Source organism: Daldinia caldariorum (genome assembly GCF_022478825.1).
Source record: "Daldinia caldariorum strain CBS 122874 unplaced genomic scaffold F4812scaffold_16, whole genome shotgun sequence".
NCBI classification, from domain to species: domain Eukaryota; kingdom Fungi; phylum Ascomycota; class Sordariomycetes; order Xylariales; family Hypoxylaceae; genus Daldinia; species Daldinia caldariorum.
Window position 1 is genome coordinate 243,497 of NW_025953052.1, and position 17,428 is coordinate 260,924.

The window sequence follows — 17,428 nt, forward strand, 5'->3', positions numbered from 1 at the left end:
TGTTTATGCATCCCCTCAATGGTTATGTAGGGCTAGAGCAACTGTAGGCGATACGAGGCACCGTGGCGAGGTGAAAATAAGTACCTAAGGCAGAGACGGGAACAAATGATGAGGTGTATAAGACTAGAGAAGCTATAGCATCGTAATAATGCTCGCAAGGCTCACATCACTTAAGGTTCCAATCGCGGGGGCTTTCTGCTGCGTCCGGTGCATGAATATACCTACCAACCATATGTTGTCCCGCGATGGTAGGTTGGGAATAAAGGCGGAGGAGCCAGTTGCGCCACGCATGTTAACAAAATCAGATGTCGGTGAAAGAAGAGATGCTTCGACCGCCTCGTAGGCGCCTCACATGCTATACAGGCGGCATACTATATGTACCTACACCTGGGCGGCATGAGATAGTGAACCGATATTTATCGCACCCCCTCACCAATAGAATGGCAAGGTAGTATCGTGGGAATTTGCGATGCAAGCCGGGGTCAAGGAAGCTGACAGACACATGGACAATTTGATGAGTCGGCAACGTCATTAAGAAAAAGGGGGCATGATGGCGCCAACATAATGGTAATGGTTAAAACGAGAGGAAGTGCTGACTGATCGCTTGCACTAATGAGAAGGCGGCGAAGTACACGTCGGCTTCGGTAAGATACACCATCCCTCCTATGCAAGACTACTTCGACACGATGCAGGGAAGGGACAAGCAACCTCTGACCATCTGAGTAGGACTTTTGTCTAGTGATCGATGCTACGAGGAATTAAGACGAATGGGGGGCAAGGGATGGGATGGGCTGTAAGGTGTAGCCGGCTTTAACTCCTTAAGCGCATGAGGATTTCAATTTAGGGGGAAGGGAAGGGGAATGAAAAGGCAAAAGCGGCATACGCTGATCAAAAGACCAATACTACTACTACTTCTCGCGTACATAGTAAGTTAGGTAGGGAGGGTGAAAAAGAGACATTCAGGAGACATGAACTTCGGTGTGCTAAGGCTACTAACGACTTGATGCAAATTAGAGAAGGTTTCTATTTGTGCAGAAAGGGACCTGTGAATGTGATGGGCCTTTTTTTGGGCTGACACCTTAATAACACAGGATTCAATTATCACAGGAAAACAATAATGATCCAAGGGACCTCGGGATTGCTTTTGGGTCGCGCTCGGGTAGTAGGCGACACTTAATTCACGTTCGCGGAACAATCCAGACTCTCTACACAGTAGCGTCGACGGCGCCATCGATTCGCGCTTATCTTCCCTTCCCATAAACCTGACCCGTCGTATCCGATACCACGGGATAATGTGATCCGTTAGTTAGCACGGCAAAGTGATACACATACCTCCTACCTGACCTAGTAGCCTACGAATGAATGTGTATATGCGCTGAGCTGAAAAAATGATGACGAAGGTCGCTTGCGATGCTTGGAAAAACTGGAACTCGGACCCAAGGACTAAAAGTAAAAGGGCCAAGCACGAAAAGGTTTTAAAGGGGAATTGGGGGGTGGCGGAGGAGGGGAATAGAAAACGTTTCGTGATCCCGTTCATCAGACATATTACGACCAGTCCGGGCTGGGTGGTTCGGGAGCACCAAATGGGAAAGATGATCAGTGACGATGTGAGCCTGCTCCGGGGGAGCGCCACTACTGTAGTGTAGCAACCTTAGGTATGTAATGTAATGTATTTTATTTGTACGGAGACAGGCATCGATTCCTCCCGCTAGGAAGAGGGAAAAAGGCTATTGTTTCGTTGCCGCTTCTGAGGCGTTGTCTGAGAAAAGGGGGTCAAAGAGATAAAAAATAGGTATCGCGGGTTTGGACCATTAGCCTACGGGATGGAAAGCCTGATTCTAAAGGAGACGGTTCTTGCGCCGTGTTAATAGTCAAGGAGGAGGAGAAAAAAAGAGACATATCATCATACGCAGGGCGATGATTAGTGGCTTCGATTTCCTCTCAGGGTTTAAACAAAGCCGCCGGGCGGGGCTCAAGTACCCAGCGTTGCGTGCGTGCGTGCGTGTGTCTTAAGTTCTAGATGATGTTCGCGTGCGTACAATACATACTATGTAGAGTAGGTACTATGTGGTTAGCATGTAGGCTTCATGTAGGTATGGAGCGTCATGGATGCTTCGAATGCGGCAGGTCAACCCAATTCTCCATTTTCCATCTTCCATCCCTAGCCTAGGATAGCATTCGTATGTATGTATTCGTATGTAAGTAGCGTAGCGTAAAGTGTCTGGGACCGGGGGGATCCAAGCTAGGCTGAAGAGAACTATGACTCCCAAGATGCGTCGCCGTCGGAGCTAGAGTATGAAGATCGAAAGGGGCGGGCAGGTTGAGTAAGTGTGCGTGTGTATGTGCGTTGTGTGTGTGCCCGTCCTGCCTGTTGGAAATGAACCAACGAATGATATGCGCTTCGGAAACGAGGTTGTGCAGGGAAGACATCTAAGGCCGTCGTTCGATTGCACACTAATATAAATTATTTGACGCAGAGCCTTGGATACGAAACTTTACGTGTAGAAGGATGGAGTATTTTCTACTAGAAAAACCTGTACCCGTGGAGAGAACCTATTCCGAGAAAGATCCTCCCCTGCACGAGGTAATGGTTAGAAGAGAGCTGGCACCTATTCCTTGAAATACTGGGCTGTTAAACGGGTTTAATAGCAGGTAGGGATCTACCAAATTAGGAACCCAGCAAGGTCAGTCACAGTACTATGTATTCTCTCTAGCTTATTAGATATACCCCCTTTGAACTACATACGCAGATACGGTACGGTAATAGGGAAGAAGATAGGCTCTATATAAAACATGATGATATTATATTGTAAGCCTATAGTTTCGTTGGTGCGCATAGCATATAACTCATGTGCAGAGCTTGCTCGGTTTAGGCTTACGATCCACAAAGCCACAAGATCACCTACTATAATGCTAATATCACTACCATACAAATCAGGCACCTAAATTGGCTGGGTAGTTGAAAGTATATCCGCAAAGTGCAATGCATGTGTTAGTGGTGACGCTACCACAACAGAAAAATTGCAGCGGGCACTGCAGCAGCAGCAGCAACAGTAAAATAATTGTGATCACAAGAGTCGTGTATCACCGGGTGCTGCGGAGCAGCCAACCATATTCATCCCTTCGGTATGGATCAAAATCGAGTCAAGTCAGGAATAGAGAGTGCTATGTTGCCGAGACTTTGTCATTAATGATCATGAAATACCTATTGCCCCTTAGCTTCTTTTGCAATTTTTCTTTGGCACGTAGCGCTTGGTAAGACCAATATCTGGGCTTCTGACTTAGTACCAAGCAAGATTCGTGTGATAATGGCGGGTTGAACTTCTCGCTCCAGCGGTTAGGATCTGCGCCAACCGGCTCTTCTGGGTGTGGCGGCTGACTCGAGTTGGGGGTTTCATGGGAAATACTTTGATTACATAGCACTACTGTGTATGTAGTATACAGTCCGGAACGGGCGATGAGGTCCGTTGCAAGCATGTTTGCCCTTTTGTCTTTGCCGGAACAATACCAAGTTGGTCTAGCGAGATAAATTTTACTTGGTCTCGTGCCAAAGCTGGGCTATATGTAGACGCCGGTTTGGGCGGCGGTGGAAAAAAACGCTGATAATAACCTCATAGTGACCGCCCAGCGCCGACACTACATGATATGTAAGTGTATGTCCATCCCGTCCACGAGTGTGTGATGTCTAAATGTGCAGTGGATGTAGTCCAGATAAAACAAAAAAAAAAAACTCCGAGTCAAATGAGAACCACATTCATTAGCCAATGGGATCTAGGCGGCTTAGACTTGGATGCTATTACAATAGCAACATGGGTTCCCGGTTGCAATGTGCATTTGCTAAAAAATCGCTGGGAGTTGGCATGTACTTAATAGCAAATTCCTTAGACGGAATGCCACTGCGACCACAAATTGGTTGCGTTTCATTTGACCCAAGACGTGATGGGGCACTTCTAATGCCATAGGTTAAGGTAGTAAATGAGCGAATCCTTTGAAAGGCCGGGCCTCCGGGAATAGGTCACTTTGACTACGATTTTAGTGCAGCTACAGCTAGGACCTAGGACTTATTAAACTAACGACACGCAAACTAGTACATAGTAATAACGCTGTGGCCTGTTTATGTCAGGTTAGCTTAGGGTCAGAGGGGGCAAGCGATGCTTGTATTGTATTGTACAATACATAATAATATCTTAGAGCTTTGGTCGATGGGGTTGGGAATGGCCTATTCTCGTCAATAACCTTGCCTGGCCTTGCTTATTGTTCTAACTTGTATTGCTTCACATATGACTGGTAATGAGTGATAAGCACGGCTAAATATCCGAGTACAAGTCTTAAAATTCATATGCCCTTGCACCTCATATGAGATATTAGATATTAGATATTAAAGAATATATTCTCCAGCCTGGTAGTGGTCTCACCCAATCAAGTTAGGTACTCTGGCAATATCGGCACGGTACAATACAATACTATTACTATTCAAGGCTAATAATGATGCTAATATGGGACCTGCGTCTCCTCGGTTGCTAGAGGTGGCGGTGACGCGGGCATGCCTATAGAGAGGGTATATCAAGCCACACCGTCTAGGAAGTCATTGTAATCTATCAGAGACGGACGGTGCTATGGTGCTATGGTGCTAACTAGCATGCAGCCGCTTCGTTTGCGACTATGGTTTGGGGGATTAACCCTCACCTCGGTTCATATGAGTTCCCGGCTTGGATGGGCCAGACCTTCGGGTATCAAAGTCCTAGCCCTCCTATAGCAAGGGCTTGTGGTATGATAGCGCTTGATGATGTCGGCTCGGATGCGGTGGCGTATCAAGGGAATGGGCGCGCCCCCTAAATTGTTCCTATGAGATCCACTTGGGAGAACTGATCTTGCCCCTTTCGTACCGATATGGATTCCTTGGATGTAGGTCTTAAAGCCGTGTCGGCGTCAGGATACCGGAGAGGGTCGCCGATGGAGACCGACCGCTAAAACCGGCAGCTCGCCGTAGTGGCAGAGTTGGCTAGGACTAGCATCCTAGAGAGTAATTGCAGCATCGGTTGGCTAGTGGAGGAAATGCGGTCAGAAGAGGAAGAAGGCTATTGGGAGATGTACAATGTAGCAGATGAGTAAATGGATTAGGTATAATACATCTGTAATGAGGGGGACCACTACCATAGGTATTATCCAGGTTACTTGGCAGCGTGCAAATACATACAGATAAAATAGTGTGAAAAAATAAAATAAAAATTGAGCAGAGGTACTTAATACTTTTCGGCGCTGGACATTCCATCCCTGTGCTCACGGTCGTTTTTCTATGTATGGTGATGATAGGCACACTCCCCTGAACCATGGGTGTAGGGAAATGTAGCGCGGGACGAAACCAAAGGAAACAAGGGTTATCCCGGTGGTTATACTTTGTCTACAATTAGATGTCGTACTCGCTTCGTGCACATGTGAGAGAAATGAACTCCAGAGAAGCAATTATCGGGAGACCAGGTCGCAGTGACATCTACCCGTGAACCCTCATTACGGAAAAGAGAGTGGTAGAAAGAAAGAGGAATGAGACTCCGGCTCTGCATATTAGAACACCGATGATCATCGGCCAAAGATGGAGACAAACTACCTAGGTATGTATCAACCTCACCGCAGGAAAGTTGATATGCACGCTATCTACACTACTGTCATGCTGGGATCGGGGTCCGTTTCGATACACGTGAGAGTTGTGGATGTCCCGGAGAAAATCCCCTTGTCAAATCAAGATGGGGAGACGGGGGTGAGAAACACAATGACGCTTGGAATCGACAAAAATAACATTCTCTTCACACAAAGAAGCGCCGACCGTAGGTACATAGTATTGGACGGAATATGGTTTAAAATCCAGCTTATATAAAGATGGTGGTAACATTGGCGAGGATGATGAGGAAGAGGAATTAATGGCATGTCGATCTGACGACTGGTTCTGAGGCTGATGCTGCAGTTAAGTGGTTAAACTTTGTTAGCGGTCTACGTAATGAGCCTCCACTCCGGCTTAATTGACGATACCTATTTTCATAGATGTTAGAGTGTCGGGAGGGGGGACAGGCTCTTCGGCGCAGACGACCCACGAAAATAAGCCAGGGCGGGCCGGAGATGTAAGTAGGTATTGTACTGTATGCATATTGTCCTGCTCGGATTTTGGGGGTCAAGATTGGGAATCAATTAACCGCAATGCTTTCCCCCTGATGAAATCTTGACACCGAGACATCTCATGCAGGCTCTTTTCTCGAGTCATTAACTCTTAAACGGATTCGAGATTGGCTGCTTGGCCCTTCGAATCGTACGTAGACTTACTCATATAGCAGTGTGGGTATCTGCTAACGATGATCCAATAAGGATATGAGCAAAGTTCTCTTTTGGCGGGCAAAAGAGGCTGGCCCCTTGGCAGGAAGAAAATACATACCTAGTAATGATACGTAACCTTTTCTTGCCAACAGGGATATCGTCGCTATCGAGTACCTATTATGGTCTCTTGTCTATCACGTTTATTACTCTATTCAACCCGTAACAACCCGTAATGTGTTGTCTATATTTCTACTGTGTTTGGTCTATGGTCTGTGTTAGAGCATAATCGACGACAAAGAGAAGGCCGGAAAGAAATGCATCATCTACTACATCCACCACTTGATGATAATTCAGGACCCTTTGATTCTCAAATGCTCGTGTCGAGAAGGCCCGTGACATGACACATGTTCTGGTGATAAATATTCTAAGTATGTACCTACAATCTTTACGAACCGACTTACATCAGGTGCTAGAACAAGTTTCTGTTAGATCCAGCCAATACGATGGCGATGGAATGTCGAATTCCATCAATTCCGCAAAGACTGCGCACTGTCGTATCTCTCATACGGGCGGGCTAGACTAACAAGGCTGGAGCAAGGCTTGTCAACATACTAGTATTAAACTATTGTGTACAAACCTCCGCTCCGCCGCCTCTATGTCAGACACTGTTATGAGAAAATAGTGTAGACAATCCGTCGCGCCAGGGCGGTCCGGGTTTCAAAGCCTAATAACGCTAAAAAGCAGGCCCGTAAGGCGTAAGCATTACGTGGTATTCAGTGTGGTATTCCCCAGTCGCTATCGCCGTTTCCGTTACCTATTCCAACATATTCCAAGTTATGAAGTCTCCAAATCATTAGCTGAAGCTGACTTGTTGAACCGTGCGGCTAGGCGCTATGTAATTTGATGCTTTAGATTCCACTGGCTACTGGAATTCTGCATGGTGTTAGAACGATGCATTATCCACAACATCGGATGCGCTCATTTCCCAAAATGCGGGATAACCCTCTCAAAAGCTTCAAGGGGGTCTCTGCTAAAAGTGCTTTAAAAGGGATTGAGTGATTGAGATGCAGGCTTGCGTCCGTGGGGGTGGCCTTAGCAAAAACAAAGATTGTCTATCTTATTAGTTGTGTAGCTCTTGTGTGTGTCTGTGTGTGTCTGTGTGTGCATGTGTATGCTTCCATCAAAACTTCCTTTTACTTGGCATTTCCAAGATGGCGGTACCACGCAAAATGCATCTCTCTACGGTTTACCCCGGACGCATTAAAACATGTCCGTTTCCAGCCCAACAAGCTACAAGGCTTGTTTGAAGAAAGTTGCATATTGCACACTCAAAACCGAGTTACATCAGGAGCGCTGCTTTAGCTCTGAGTGCGAACTTCCATGCAAACGGAGGATTCCGTTGTTGCTGAATAGAAGAAAATTACCTCCATCGACTTGTTTGCGAGTTGGTTCACCGATGCAATTTACGAACCCACATGTATTGGGCCGTCGTGCACATACTTATGGTACACGAAGAGACAAGTTCAAGACAGCGCTATTTTATTCCTCATTTGCAAAAGTCAGGCCTTTGAGATGCAAGGTTTATTTAGCATTCCTGGTTGATGATGATTGACGTAGCCCTGTTTCTCATCAACCGAAATGGAGTCATTTCAACTAATGTGTGATATGTACTTGTTTTATATGGTAAGAAGAGAGTATATAATATATATTAAATATCAAACAAGGCTGTGGCTAGTCGGTAAAAACGTACAGATACGGTACATGACATTAGCATGGCTCAACAAGTTGGCATCTAGGAGAACTGACTCTTCTACGACCCATGCCCGGCGACTTTGAATCTTGATTGACGATCGATCTCGACCAGTCTAGTCCCTTTTTTATTTTCTATTTTTTTTTCTTCAAAGAAAATTCCTATACCGCATACTACAATAAGATGCCTCATACAATATACAACAACTTATTAAAGCGCTTACACTTACAATAGCATCCAGGTAACGGACGAGGCGGCACTTGTAGCCGCATCCATCATGTGTTACGTGCCTATCACGTACTTCGCTTCGTACATACGATATAGTAGTAGCAGCAGTACCTAAGTTGCTCTGTAACACGAACTAAACAATTCGGACGTAGGAATGATTCGGATCGGACCAGCTTGCCAGTCTGCTAGCCTAGCTGTAATGAAGTTTCTCATGCACATGCTCAAGTAGGTAAACTCTCCAACCAAATCGCATAAATGCTACGGTATGAAATGAGTATTATATGACCAAGTAACCTATCTCCCCCCCTTCCCCCCTTGTAAATGGCAGGTAAAAGACACAGGATGTTGGACTGATTGTAGTAATGTGTTTAACGATTCCGCCGACGTCTCAACGAAGGTATGGTGTATCATCATCATACCAAGATCCTAAATAGGTATAAGCGAGAAATTGATTGGTTACGATAGGACGAGAGTAACAAGAGGGTTAAAGGAGGATGTCGTAAGTAGAGAGCCACTTTTGGTCCGTTTACTCCCTCCATCTTGCCCATCTTCATCTGTTTTATCCACACCCCGGTTCCTCCAATCGTGTTCTAAGCCCCCCCTTTATTACGTTTTCCGAATTCATCCTTGATGATTTTTTCTTCTTCTTGGATTTACTAGTGAAATCGAACTTCGTCTCGGTTATCCTTTCTAAGGTTTGCCTTACGTGTTCCGCCTTGTTTCCAACTTAGCATTATCGAGTAATTAAGCAATTAAGGAGGAAGCTAGATAGGTAAGTAGCGAAATGAAACTAGACGGCGTCCTCAAAGCTTATGGCCGAGATTAAAAGATGAATGTAAAAACGTAAAGAAAAACAAAAAAAAACGAGAGTTACCCGCACATACCCAAGTATCTAACCAAATACCTAACTTACCATAATAAGTAGTGTTAGGTATATTCCAGACATTTCCCATTTCCTAATGAAACCCACTTCCATCGTCACATTTTCAGAAAATATTCATCCTATGACAACACTTAAATAAAGCTTTACAGTATACAATATATGCATACGTGCTTGCATGGTTCGTGGTCATTGCATTCATCCACCGTTGTATTATAGCGTACTTTGCTGTAAAGGATGGATGCGCCGACGCACCCACCGGAGAATGAATAGTTACAAGCGAACGATATGCGCTGTTCGGAGAGTAACTGTGCAGCTAAAATGGCCTTTGCGGTAAGGAGGGGGCTTGCTGACTCTTTTTTTTTTTTTTCTTCTTCTTCTTCTCTTTCTCTCCTTCTAGGCTCCCCTGCCTAGCCAATTATTGTGTGTCTAAAACCGCACTAATTGATGTATTGTAGGTACCTAACCTACCTAGCATAGCAATAGGTATTGTACCTAATGAAGTTTCTGTTTTTCATATTGTACTATGTAAGTGCACACCCTAGTAATGTCTCCGCTTTTTATCATCTAAGGAAGGCTAAGGTTGTATGATACATTCGTATTGTATGGTAAGCCCAGCTAGTCCGGAGGTACTTTCCTAGCTCACTAATGTAAATAGATAAATTGGGTTTGGTTTTGGGGGGTTCCTTCCAAAACACTCCCTAGGGAATCTTGACGAATCCAGTCGTGACTACTGGAATAAAAGCTGAGATAAAAAAGCTAGTTGCGCGTCTAACGCCACCCCCCCAAATTGTCACTTCTCTCTCTCCTAGTCAGGTCCAAAAAAAAGCCTTGTTCCAACTTCCAAAACGTTCAACAGTCCGCCAATTCGCTTGCCCGCTTTAAAACACTTGGTCCACAAATTGTCCACTTTAACTTAACACCTTTTAGAACAATAATACACATTACACTACACTACAATAGGGTACGCACTCACGCCTCTTCCATTTCACCACTAATACCACTAATACCTAAACCTCCCTAGACTACTACTACTACCTCGTAAGGTAAGCCCTTGGCTCTTGGGCGCCTTCGATCCCGTATCCACGGCCCCACTGTCCAATGGTCTGCGGTCCACGGTCCACGGTCCAACCAATCCATCATCCGCTTGTCAGCTTGGCCACTCACACGATCCACCGCTCACAGGGTGTGCTAAGATGGAAGCAGAGTCCAAAAAAAAGGTACCTGAGGGAAGAAGAAGGAGAAGAAGGCACCAGGAAGGGCTTTGATCCACTCTAACTCACTCACTTGCTTGATGCTTTGGTGCTTGATCCAATGGAACGCGCCAATCAAGGACCGATGAGCAACCACACAATCCAGCCAATCCGGCCCAGTCTCAATCCGGCTACCTGCTACTACCGCTGCTACAGTACCATATAGTACAGTACATAGTACGTGAAGTAATCACTGCATAGGTACTGAGGATACTGAGGTCCAGCCTTGATGTGTAAGTCCATTGTACATTACAAACAAGCCCTTCGTTCATTCAGAATAGTCATTCATTCATTCACTCATTCATTCATAATATCTAATATCTAGTATCTAATTCCGTATCCCTGTCTTTCCCTTGGAACATTCGTGACCTTACTATTTGTCTGTATATTACTTATTACTTTCATGATGCCCCAAGTTTCAATTGATGAATCCTGTTGTTCATGGACCCCAGTTACCACCAGCTAGGACAACCCTGTCGAACGTGAACATAGGAAAAGAAGTAAAAACAGCAGTCGACACGACAAAGCCGGCCAATGAGGTATAGAAAGAAGGGAGTCAATCTGGTAACCTAATAAGTTGCCCGTTCCCCTGTGCAACGGCATCACTGCATCACCACGGCCAGCATCACAGCACCTTGTCCTGTCTGCAATTGAATATTGAATTATATCGAGTCTATTTCCATTATTCAATATCCACATCGTCTCAACCGCAACCCACCAGCTGGGTATTCTGGAATCAGGAACGATCAAACCCTCCCACGTTTGCTCTTTCCTTCTCAGAACCTACCTTCTTATTCGACATGGCTCATCAGAGATGACCGTGGCCCGTCACTAATAAAAGTTAAAAAGTAAAAAAAAAAAAAAAAAATACTCATCCGTACTGTACCAACGTCTTGTTACCTAGGAGAACCACACAGCTCAGGCCGTTCCAGAAAGCAACTGAATACTGAGGTGAATGGAACACAACAGTCAGGAACTTACTTGTTACTACTTCACCAACGTCACCCACGAACACAGATACGGATCCTATACCTAACCGCGACCCTGACTACCGCCTTCACGACAAGAGAATCCATTTAATCCACTTCTTTTGTCTCCTAGTCCTCTTCATCATTCCTCTTCCACTCCAAACGCGAAGCCGAATTGATCCCACATGTCTTCCGTCGTTGTGCCCTCGAGCTTCCGCCCATACCTCCCGTCTCCTACCTATACTGCAGCTTATCCACCACACCATATTCGAGAAGATAACGGTAATAACTACGAGAAGCTACGACCTCATCCGCAGCTCCACGGAACCGCCTTCTCCAAGGGTGGTCTTCAAACGCCTCCTGCCGAGAATAACATGAGCGCCGCATATCACAACTCCGTGTTGTCGAACACGTATAACAGCCATGTAGCTCTAGCAAGACAGCCCGCTGGCTTGGTCCATGCAGACCGAACGGGAGGAGTATTCTGTGATGTCGTAACTGGATTCTCGGCTGCTCATCCGACGCAACAATCGCAATACCAACAACAGCATTATCCCTCTCAGACGGTTTCCCAGCAACCACACTCGTCTTCGAGACCATCGACTAGACCGACGACCCCTGCCTCTACTGGTTCGCTCAGCACACACTCAGAAGGTACAGTCTCCAAGAAAGACTCGACTATGGTTACCCATAGTCTGCAACTTCCCACCTGTATTAGTCCAAACGGGGGGAATCTGGACGACTTTGCTGCACTGGTAAGCTCCAACCTGGGTCGCTTCAGTGGTTCCTCCAGCTGACATGTTACTAGATGACCTGTTTCTTTTGGTTCGAGACCATGGATACGATTAATGCCGCGGAGCATATCAAAGAACGTTCGCCCTCCGAGCCAATCCCCCCGTTGTCTGCATACACCGAACCCTGCCCCGCGTACAAGCAGTGGGTTAATAAGACGCTCTCTACGACTCAAGTAACGCAGAACGTGATCCTGTTGGCGTTGTTATTTGTGTACCGGCTAAAGAAGGCAAACCCGAAGGTGAACGGTAGCCCAGGTAGCGAGTATCGACTCTTGACGGTGGCCTTAATGCTGGGCAATAAGTGTAAGTGTCCTCGATACCCATTTTGTAGTATGCGCTTTTTAACAAGTATCGTAGTCTTGGATGATAATACTTATACGAACCACACGTGGGCAGAAGTTTCTTCTATTTCGGTGAAAGAAATCCATGTTATGGAGGTCGAATTTTTGAGCAACATGCGATATGGCTTGTTGACGTCTAAGGAGGAGTGGGAGGAATGGTTAGAGAAGTTGGCCTGCTTCCACGAATATTATGAAAGAGCGGTTATGGAAGAGAAGCGTCGAAATGCCCAGCCTCCCATGCCGATGACGGTACCTTCGCCGATCCACACGAGATTTACTCCCCCGTTGCCTTCACCGACTAACATGGTAGCGTCAACTGGACAGAATACAACATTGGCTCTCGCGTCTGCTTATTCTCCCAGCTCGGTAGCGCATGCTCAAACCTGGAATTCTTACCATGGCACCCCTATGGTCTCTCCACTTGCAGTCAAACAGAGTTTAGGTCATCCATTGGTGCGAAAGAGAGGGTTGGAAGGAGGAGACATGATGGAACCTGCTGCGAAGCGAGTCCCTCACCACTCGCTCGTTACAACAATGCCGCCGAACCAGCAACCTCAAGGGGCTGTCGGTCCTCTTCGACTACCTATGCCGCATCTTACGCTCGACACAAGCCAAGCAGTCATTCCCTCGGTATATCAACCACAGTCTACCTATCCTCAGACGACCGTATCATTGCCGCCTCTTGGGGCTGGGATGAAGGCCATGTCCACGGTATATCCCGCTACGACTGGATGGGCGCCCCCGGGCTCAGTACTCACTACATGCGGGCCACAGATACCATCTTACGGTCTACCGTCAGGCTACGGCACACCGACGAAGCGACTTAGCCCTACGAGTTTAACTCCGTTTGGTTCGTCCCCGTTAGCCGAATCGTTTGGAAACCACACACCCACCTCGAATTCGCCGCTGGTGTACTTGCAGCAACGAGATAGTCCTTACAAACCCGTTCGCCGTGTAAATACTCTGCTTAACCCTCCTCCTTCTATTCCTCTCTCGCAGTATCACCTGGGTTCGAGTCAAATGCACTATCAGCCTCTGGGCCGACGATACGACTTACGCTCTGGTATTGTACCCGAGTTTCTTCCTACATATGCCAATCAACGACCTTCAAGTCATTCTCATTAATGATCAACTGCATTCATACTTTCGACGACATTTCGACAGTAAGCGGCATTTCCACCCCGTGTATTTTTATTTTATTTTGTCGCCATATCTGCATTGGCATTGGCGTTGGTCGGCGGTATACAGTCGATATAAACTCGACACCTCACGGGATAACGGGCATGGGTTTCGGGGTTTGCTTGTTTTTTTCTTTTTGTTTGCAGCATAGCTGGCATCATACTACGGGCGTTCGGTAATCCGAGGGGAAGCTTTCTTCATGGACCTTTAAAGCATGAATTAGAGGGTAAGAGGTATGGTATGATGCAAGACTTCCATGTGTCCGAGCTGAGTTTAGGGGAAACCGGCTAAAGGAAGTTTATGGGTGGGCAAGAAAAGAACAAGGAAGAAGCAAGGGTGACATATGGCGAAACGACCTGGGGACTGAATGCCTATTTCGAGCAATCAGTTTTTAGTATGTCGGATATGACCAAATAAATTACCGGAGACGGTAGCAAACCAGAAAATAAGCGCAAGAAATTCCTTTGGGAAAAGTCACTCTTGATATTAACACCAGTTTTGACTGTTTTCTTTTTTTTTATTGCTGTGTGAAGTATTTTCTGGTAAGGGCGTTATGCTATGATGATGTCACAGAAGCTAAAAGTCTCCAAATGCATCAGCTCGATGCGGGGAATCGAGATGGAGATTACCCCTCATTGGGAACACGGTGCCTGTAAATTATCGGAGAAACCTTTTTGCAAGCTCTAAAGGGTCACTTACCTTAGGTAAGGTTAGGCACCTACCTCCTAGTCCACCATGAGACTTGTTCCGAGGAGATGTTAGCTCCTAACAGCAGCATGTGAGATATTACTTCAAAATAACATGCATTCTGTATTAATAACAGTTTCATCTTAGCGTAAGAAAAAAAAACCAGTCGCGTTGCGAGAAACGGGTAAGTATATCCTGTCGGTATGCGGCACAAGATGTTTGTTACCTTTTAGAGTTGCTTGCTATTAATGTATTCGTGAAAACCTCCCTTACTGATATGTGTAATCCAGACACTTTCGAGCAGAAAGGAAAAAAAGTAAGAAAAGAAAAAAAGAAACTCGGGTTTGGGAGGGGGAGAGTTACCGAGTTAGCCTTACATCCGGGAACAAGTCGACGGTGAAAAGGGAAGATCTCGGGGTTGATTTCTAGTCTTAAAGCATTTCCGCGGAAATAATGGTATTAGTTAACTATATCTTCTAAAAAATATAACTAACTTAGGTACTCGTTATCCGTTATTTACAAATCATCACTCGAAGCATTATTATCTATAGTAGCCTGGAAATATCACAAAGCAACATCGAGATAGTTACATTATATACTCTAATACGCTAAACCACCTACATACCTTGGGTTAGGTACCTAACCTATAAGTCAAGCCTTTAATATAGACAATCTGTTAATGCAAATGAGCGCAGCAGCTAGGAGATTAGCGACCATGGCAGGCTCACGGATGAAATCATGGTTCCCGACCACCGCATCCCCTCTTATAATTAACGCGCCAATGAAAGGGGTCGCGAATATAAAGCTGGCTACTGAGGTAGCCAAGGTCGGAGGCTTAGGTTAGTTACTCTCTTCATTATACTATGTAGCATCTATCATACGACCGGTTTGTTGTTCTCTAGTTCGCTGATAGTTATACTAATACTTTCCCCCAGGTTTTATTCAGTTCGGTCGAGACTTCGAACCGGGCTCATCCACGCTAAAGCAACTGGATGACGAACTAAGTCAAGCCTGGAAGCTGCTCGGCCTAGAGACATCTAAGGATGACGGTAGCACCCTTCCCATCGGCGTGGGGATCCTCACCTACATGCCGTCTGCGCGGCACTTTGGTGAGACGGTGGTACCGATACTGAAGCGCCACAGGCCTGCCGCAATCTGGCTCTTTGCGCCCTCGCCCGAAACACCCGAAACTCACTCGAATATCGTCAAGGAGATAAAGTCTCAGGGAAGCCCGTGGAACCCCAAGATCGTGGTCCAAGTCGGATCGGTAGCGGCGGCTCGAGAAGCGGCCACTCACGGAGCCGATATCATCGTCGCGCAGGGCGTCGACGCCGGCGGCCACCAATGGGCTCAGGGGGCTGGCATAATAAGCTTAGTTCCCGAGATCATTGATGTCGTGCGCAACGAGTTCCCCGACAGGGAGATTGCCGTGTGGGCGGCAGGCGGTATCGGTGACGGCAGAGGAGCGGCGGCAGCACTGGCTTTGGGTGCCGAAGGAACTGTGCTTGGTACAAGGGTAAGTTCCTCCGTGCCGGAGTTGTTTCTCTACCCCATGGAAAAAAAAAAAAAAAAAAAAAAAAAAAGACCTGAGGATTGTTATCAAGTCGAATTTCTAACGTCGAGTGTTTAAATAGTACATCGTAGCGCTCGAATCAGACGCGCAAGACTACAAGAAGAAGGCCATCATCGCTACGTCAGATGGAGGTTTCAATACGGTGAAGTAAGTCCATATCTGCGACTTCTATCACTTACCTTACCCCCTTTTCTCGTAAACTATTACCTACCTCCTACCTGCCTAGGTACCCCAAGGTACACACCGGAATGAATCGTATATACTAACATTAACCGACATCAAGGTCCTATTTCCATGACCATGTTCAAGGCGATTTGTCCTGGCCCGAGCTCTACGATGGTCGTGCCATCGTCACCCCTACGTACCAAGATCATGCCTCCGGCGTGCCTCTGGAGGAGAGCCAGAAACGGCTCAAAGCTGCCCAGGAGAGCGGCGACGTGTCTAAGCTGGTCACTTGGTCGTAAGTAACCTAGCCTAACCTAGTCTTATCCCTTCTCGTTGATATAGTAGTTAGTAGCTGACAATCTACTAGCGGGACGGGTGTTGGCTTGATCAAGAAAGAGCAGCCAGCTGCGGAGATCACGAAAGAGGTGAGGGAGCAGGCGCTGGGGGCAATCGCTAAGGTGAAGTCGTTCCTCTAGGCGGGTTCTTGGTCGGAGTCCTTCATAAAGATTGTGTAGCTGTGCACCTTTGAGGTTTATAGGAGGGGGGGTATCAAGACTGACGACCTCCCTGGTACTTAATATACCTGATTATTCGCATTCTTAGATTAATATCCTCGTAGCCTCTTCAAAGAGCTTAAAAAGTGATATACAGGTACCTAATTTAATAAACTCTATCGCTCCTTCATAAGCCAGGGTTATACGAAGTTATATGCCGCGCACAATAACGCGATAATTAGAGTCGCACTGCTAGCTTTACTCCTGGCTGAACCGTTGTCTTCGTCTTTGTTAACAGTAGTCTTGCCAGCAGCGCTGTCGTATCTGGGCTGCGGTTCCTCCTCGGTATCACCAGGGCCGTCAGTCTTAACGAGACTCTCGGTGCCAGAGTACTGCTGACGGCCGGGAGTCAACCGGTACTGGCGGTCGTTCAACCACGCTAGACCGCAGGCGCGGATCAATTTACCCGCGCTGACGTCTTCGGGATTATCATTCTCGTTCTCGTCGTCGTCACAGTCGGCCGCTGCCAGGGAGCAGCAAGAGCGCTGCTATGGAGGACACCGATGTCCAGGACTTCATTTTTCTAGTATTTTCTAACGGGATGTGATTAAAAATATGCGAGGAGCTCGCTGGTTCGAGTATCGTGATTACATAGGTACCTCGTACATAGCTGGTGAGAGCGGCATCGAAGCTTTATGTACCTATCAACTACCATAGTAGCTTTAACACTAGGAAGACCATCCTTCGACATCATCAAAGGAATCACTGTTAAGTCCGAAATTTGTAATCGCGGTCGGTATGCGCAGGGCTGGC

At 46.5% G+C, this 17,428-nt stretch overlaps 3 protein-coding genes across 3 annotated transcripts; all 3 read left to right on the plus strand.

Annotated features, from left to right (window-relative positions):
- Positions 1 to 4,485: 4,485 nt before the first annotated feature.
- F4812DRAFT_461944 (uncharacterized protein) lies at positions 4,486 to 4,836 on the plus strand (the record flags this gene model as incomplete). The annotated part of the gene is made up of 2 exons (XM_047937949.1): positions 4,486 to 4,516; positions 4,646 to 4,836. The coding sequence occupies 2 exons, from the start codon at positions 4,486 to 4,488 to the stop codon at positions 4,834 to 4,836; spliced, it is 222 nt and encodes a 73-aa protein (XP_047787415.1).
- A 7,226-nt stretch (positions 4,837 to 12,062) lies between these two features.
- Positions 12,063 to 13,642, plus strand: F4812DRAFT_452520 (uncharacterized protein; the record flags this gene model as incomplete). Its single annotated transcript, XM_047936360.1, has 3 exons — positions 12,063 to 12,137; positions 12,191 to 12,479; positions 12,534 to 13,642. The coding sequence occupies 3 exons, from the start codon at positions 12,063 to 12,065 to the stop codon at positions 13,640 to 13,642; spliced, it is 1,473 nt and encodes a 490-aa protein (XP_047787416.1).
- A 761-nt stretch (positions 13,643 to 14,403) lies between these two features.
- Positions 14,404 to 16,825, plus strand: F4812DRAFT_439588 (inosine monophosphate dehydrogenase). Its single transcript, XM_047935082.1, has 7 exons — positions 14,404 to 14,567; positions 14,674 to 15,018; positions 15,079 to 15,222; positions 15,319 to 15,899; positions 16,018 to 16,103; positions 16,240 to 16,416; positions 16,489 to 16,825. The coding sequence occupies exons 3-7, from the start codon at positions 15,099 to 15,101 to the stop codon at positions 16,595 to 16,597; spliced, it is 1,077 nt and encodes a 358-aa protein (XP_047787417.1). The 5' UTR covers positions 14,404 to 14,567; positions 14,674 to 15,018; positions 15,079 to 15,098; the 3' UTR covers positions 16,598 to 16,825.
- Positions 16,826 to 17,428: the final 603 nt, after the last annotated feature.

Bases quoted from the DNA above. Each gene is read 5' to 3' on its own strand.
- F4812DRAFT_439588 (XM_047935082.1), top strand. From the start codon at position 15,099: ATGGCAGGCTCACGGATGAAATCATGGTTCCCGACCACCGCATCCCCT. The intron at 16,104-16,239 runs GTAAGTCCATAT...ACCGACATCAAG, and splicing joins GGAGGTTTCAATACGGTGAA to GTCCTATTTCCATGACCATG. The intron at 16,417-16,488 runs GTAAGTAACCTA...ACAATCTACTAG, and splicing joins TCTAAGCTGGTCACTTGGTC to CGGGACGGGTGTTGGCTTGA.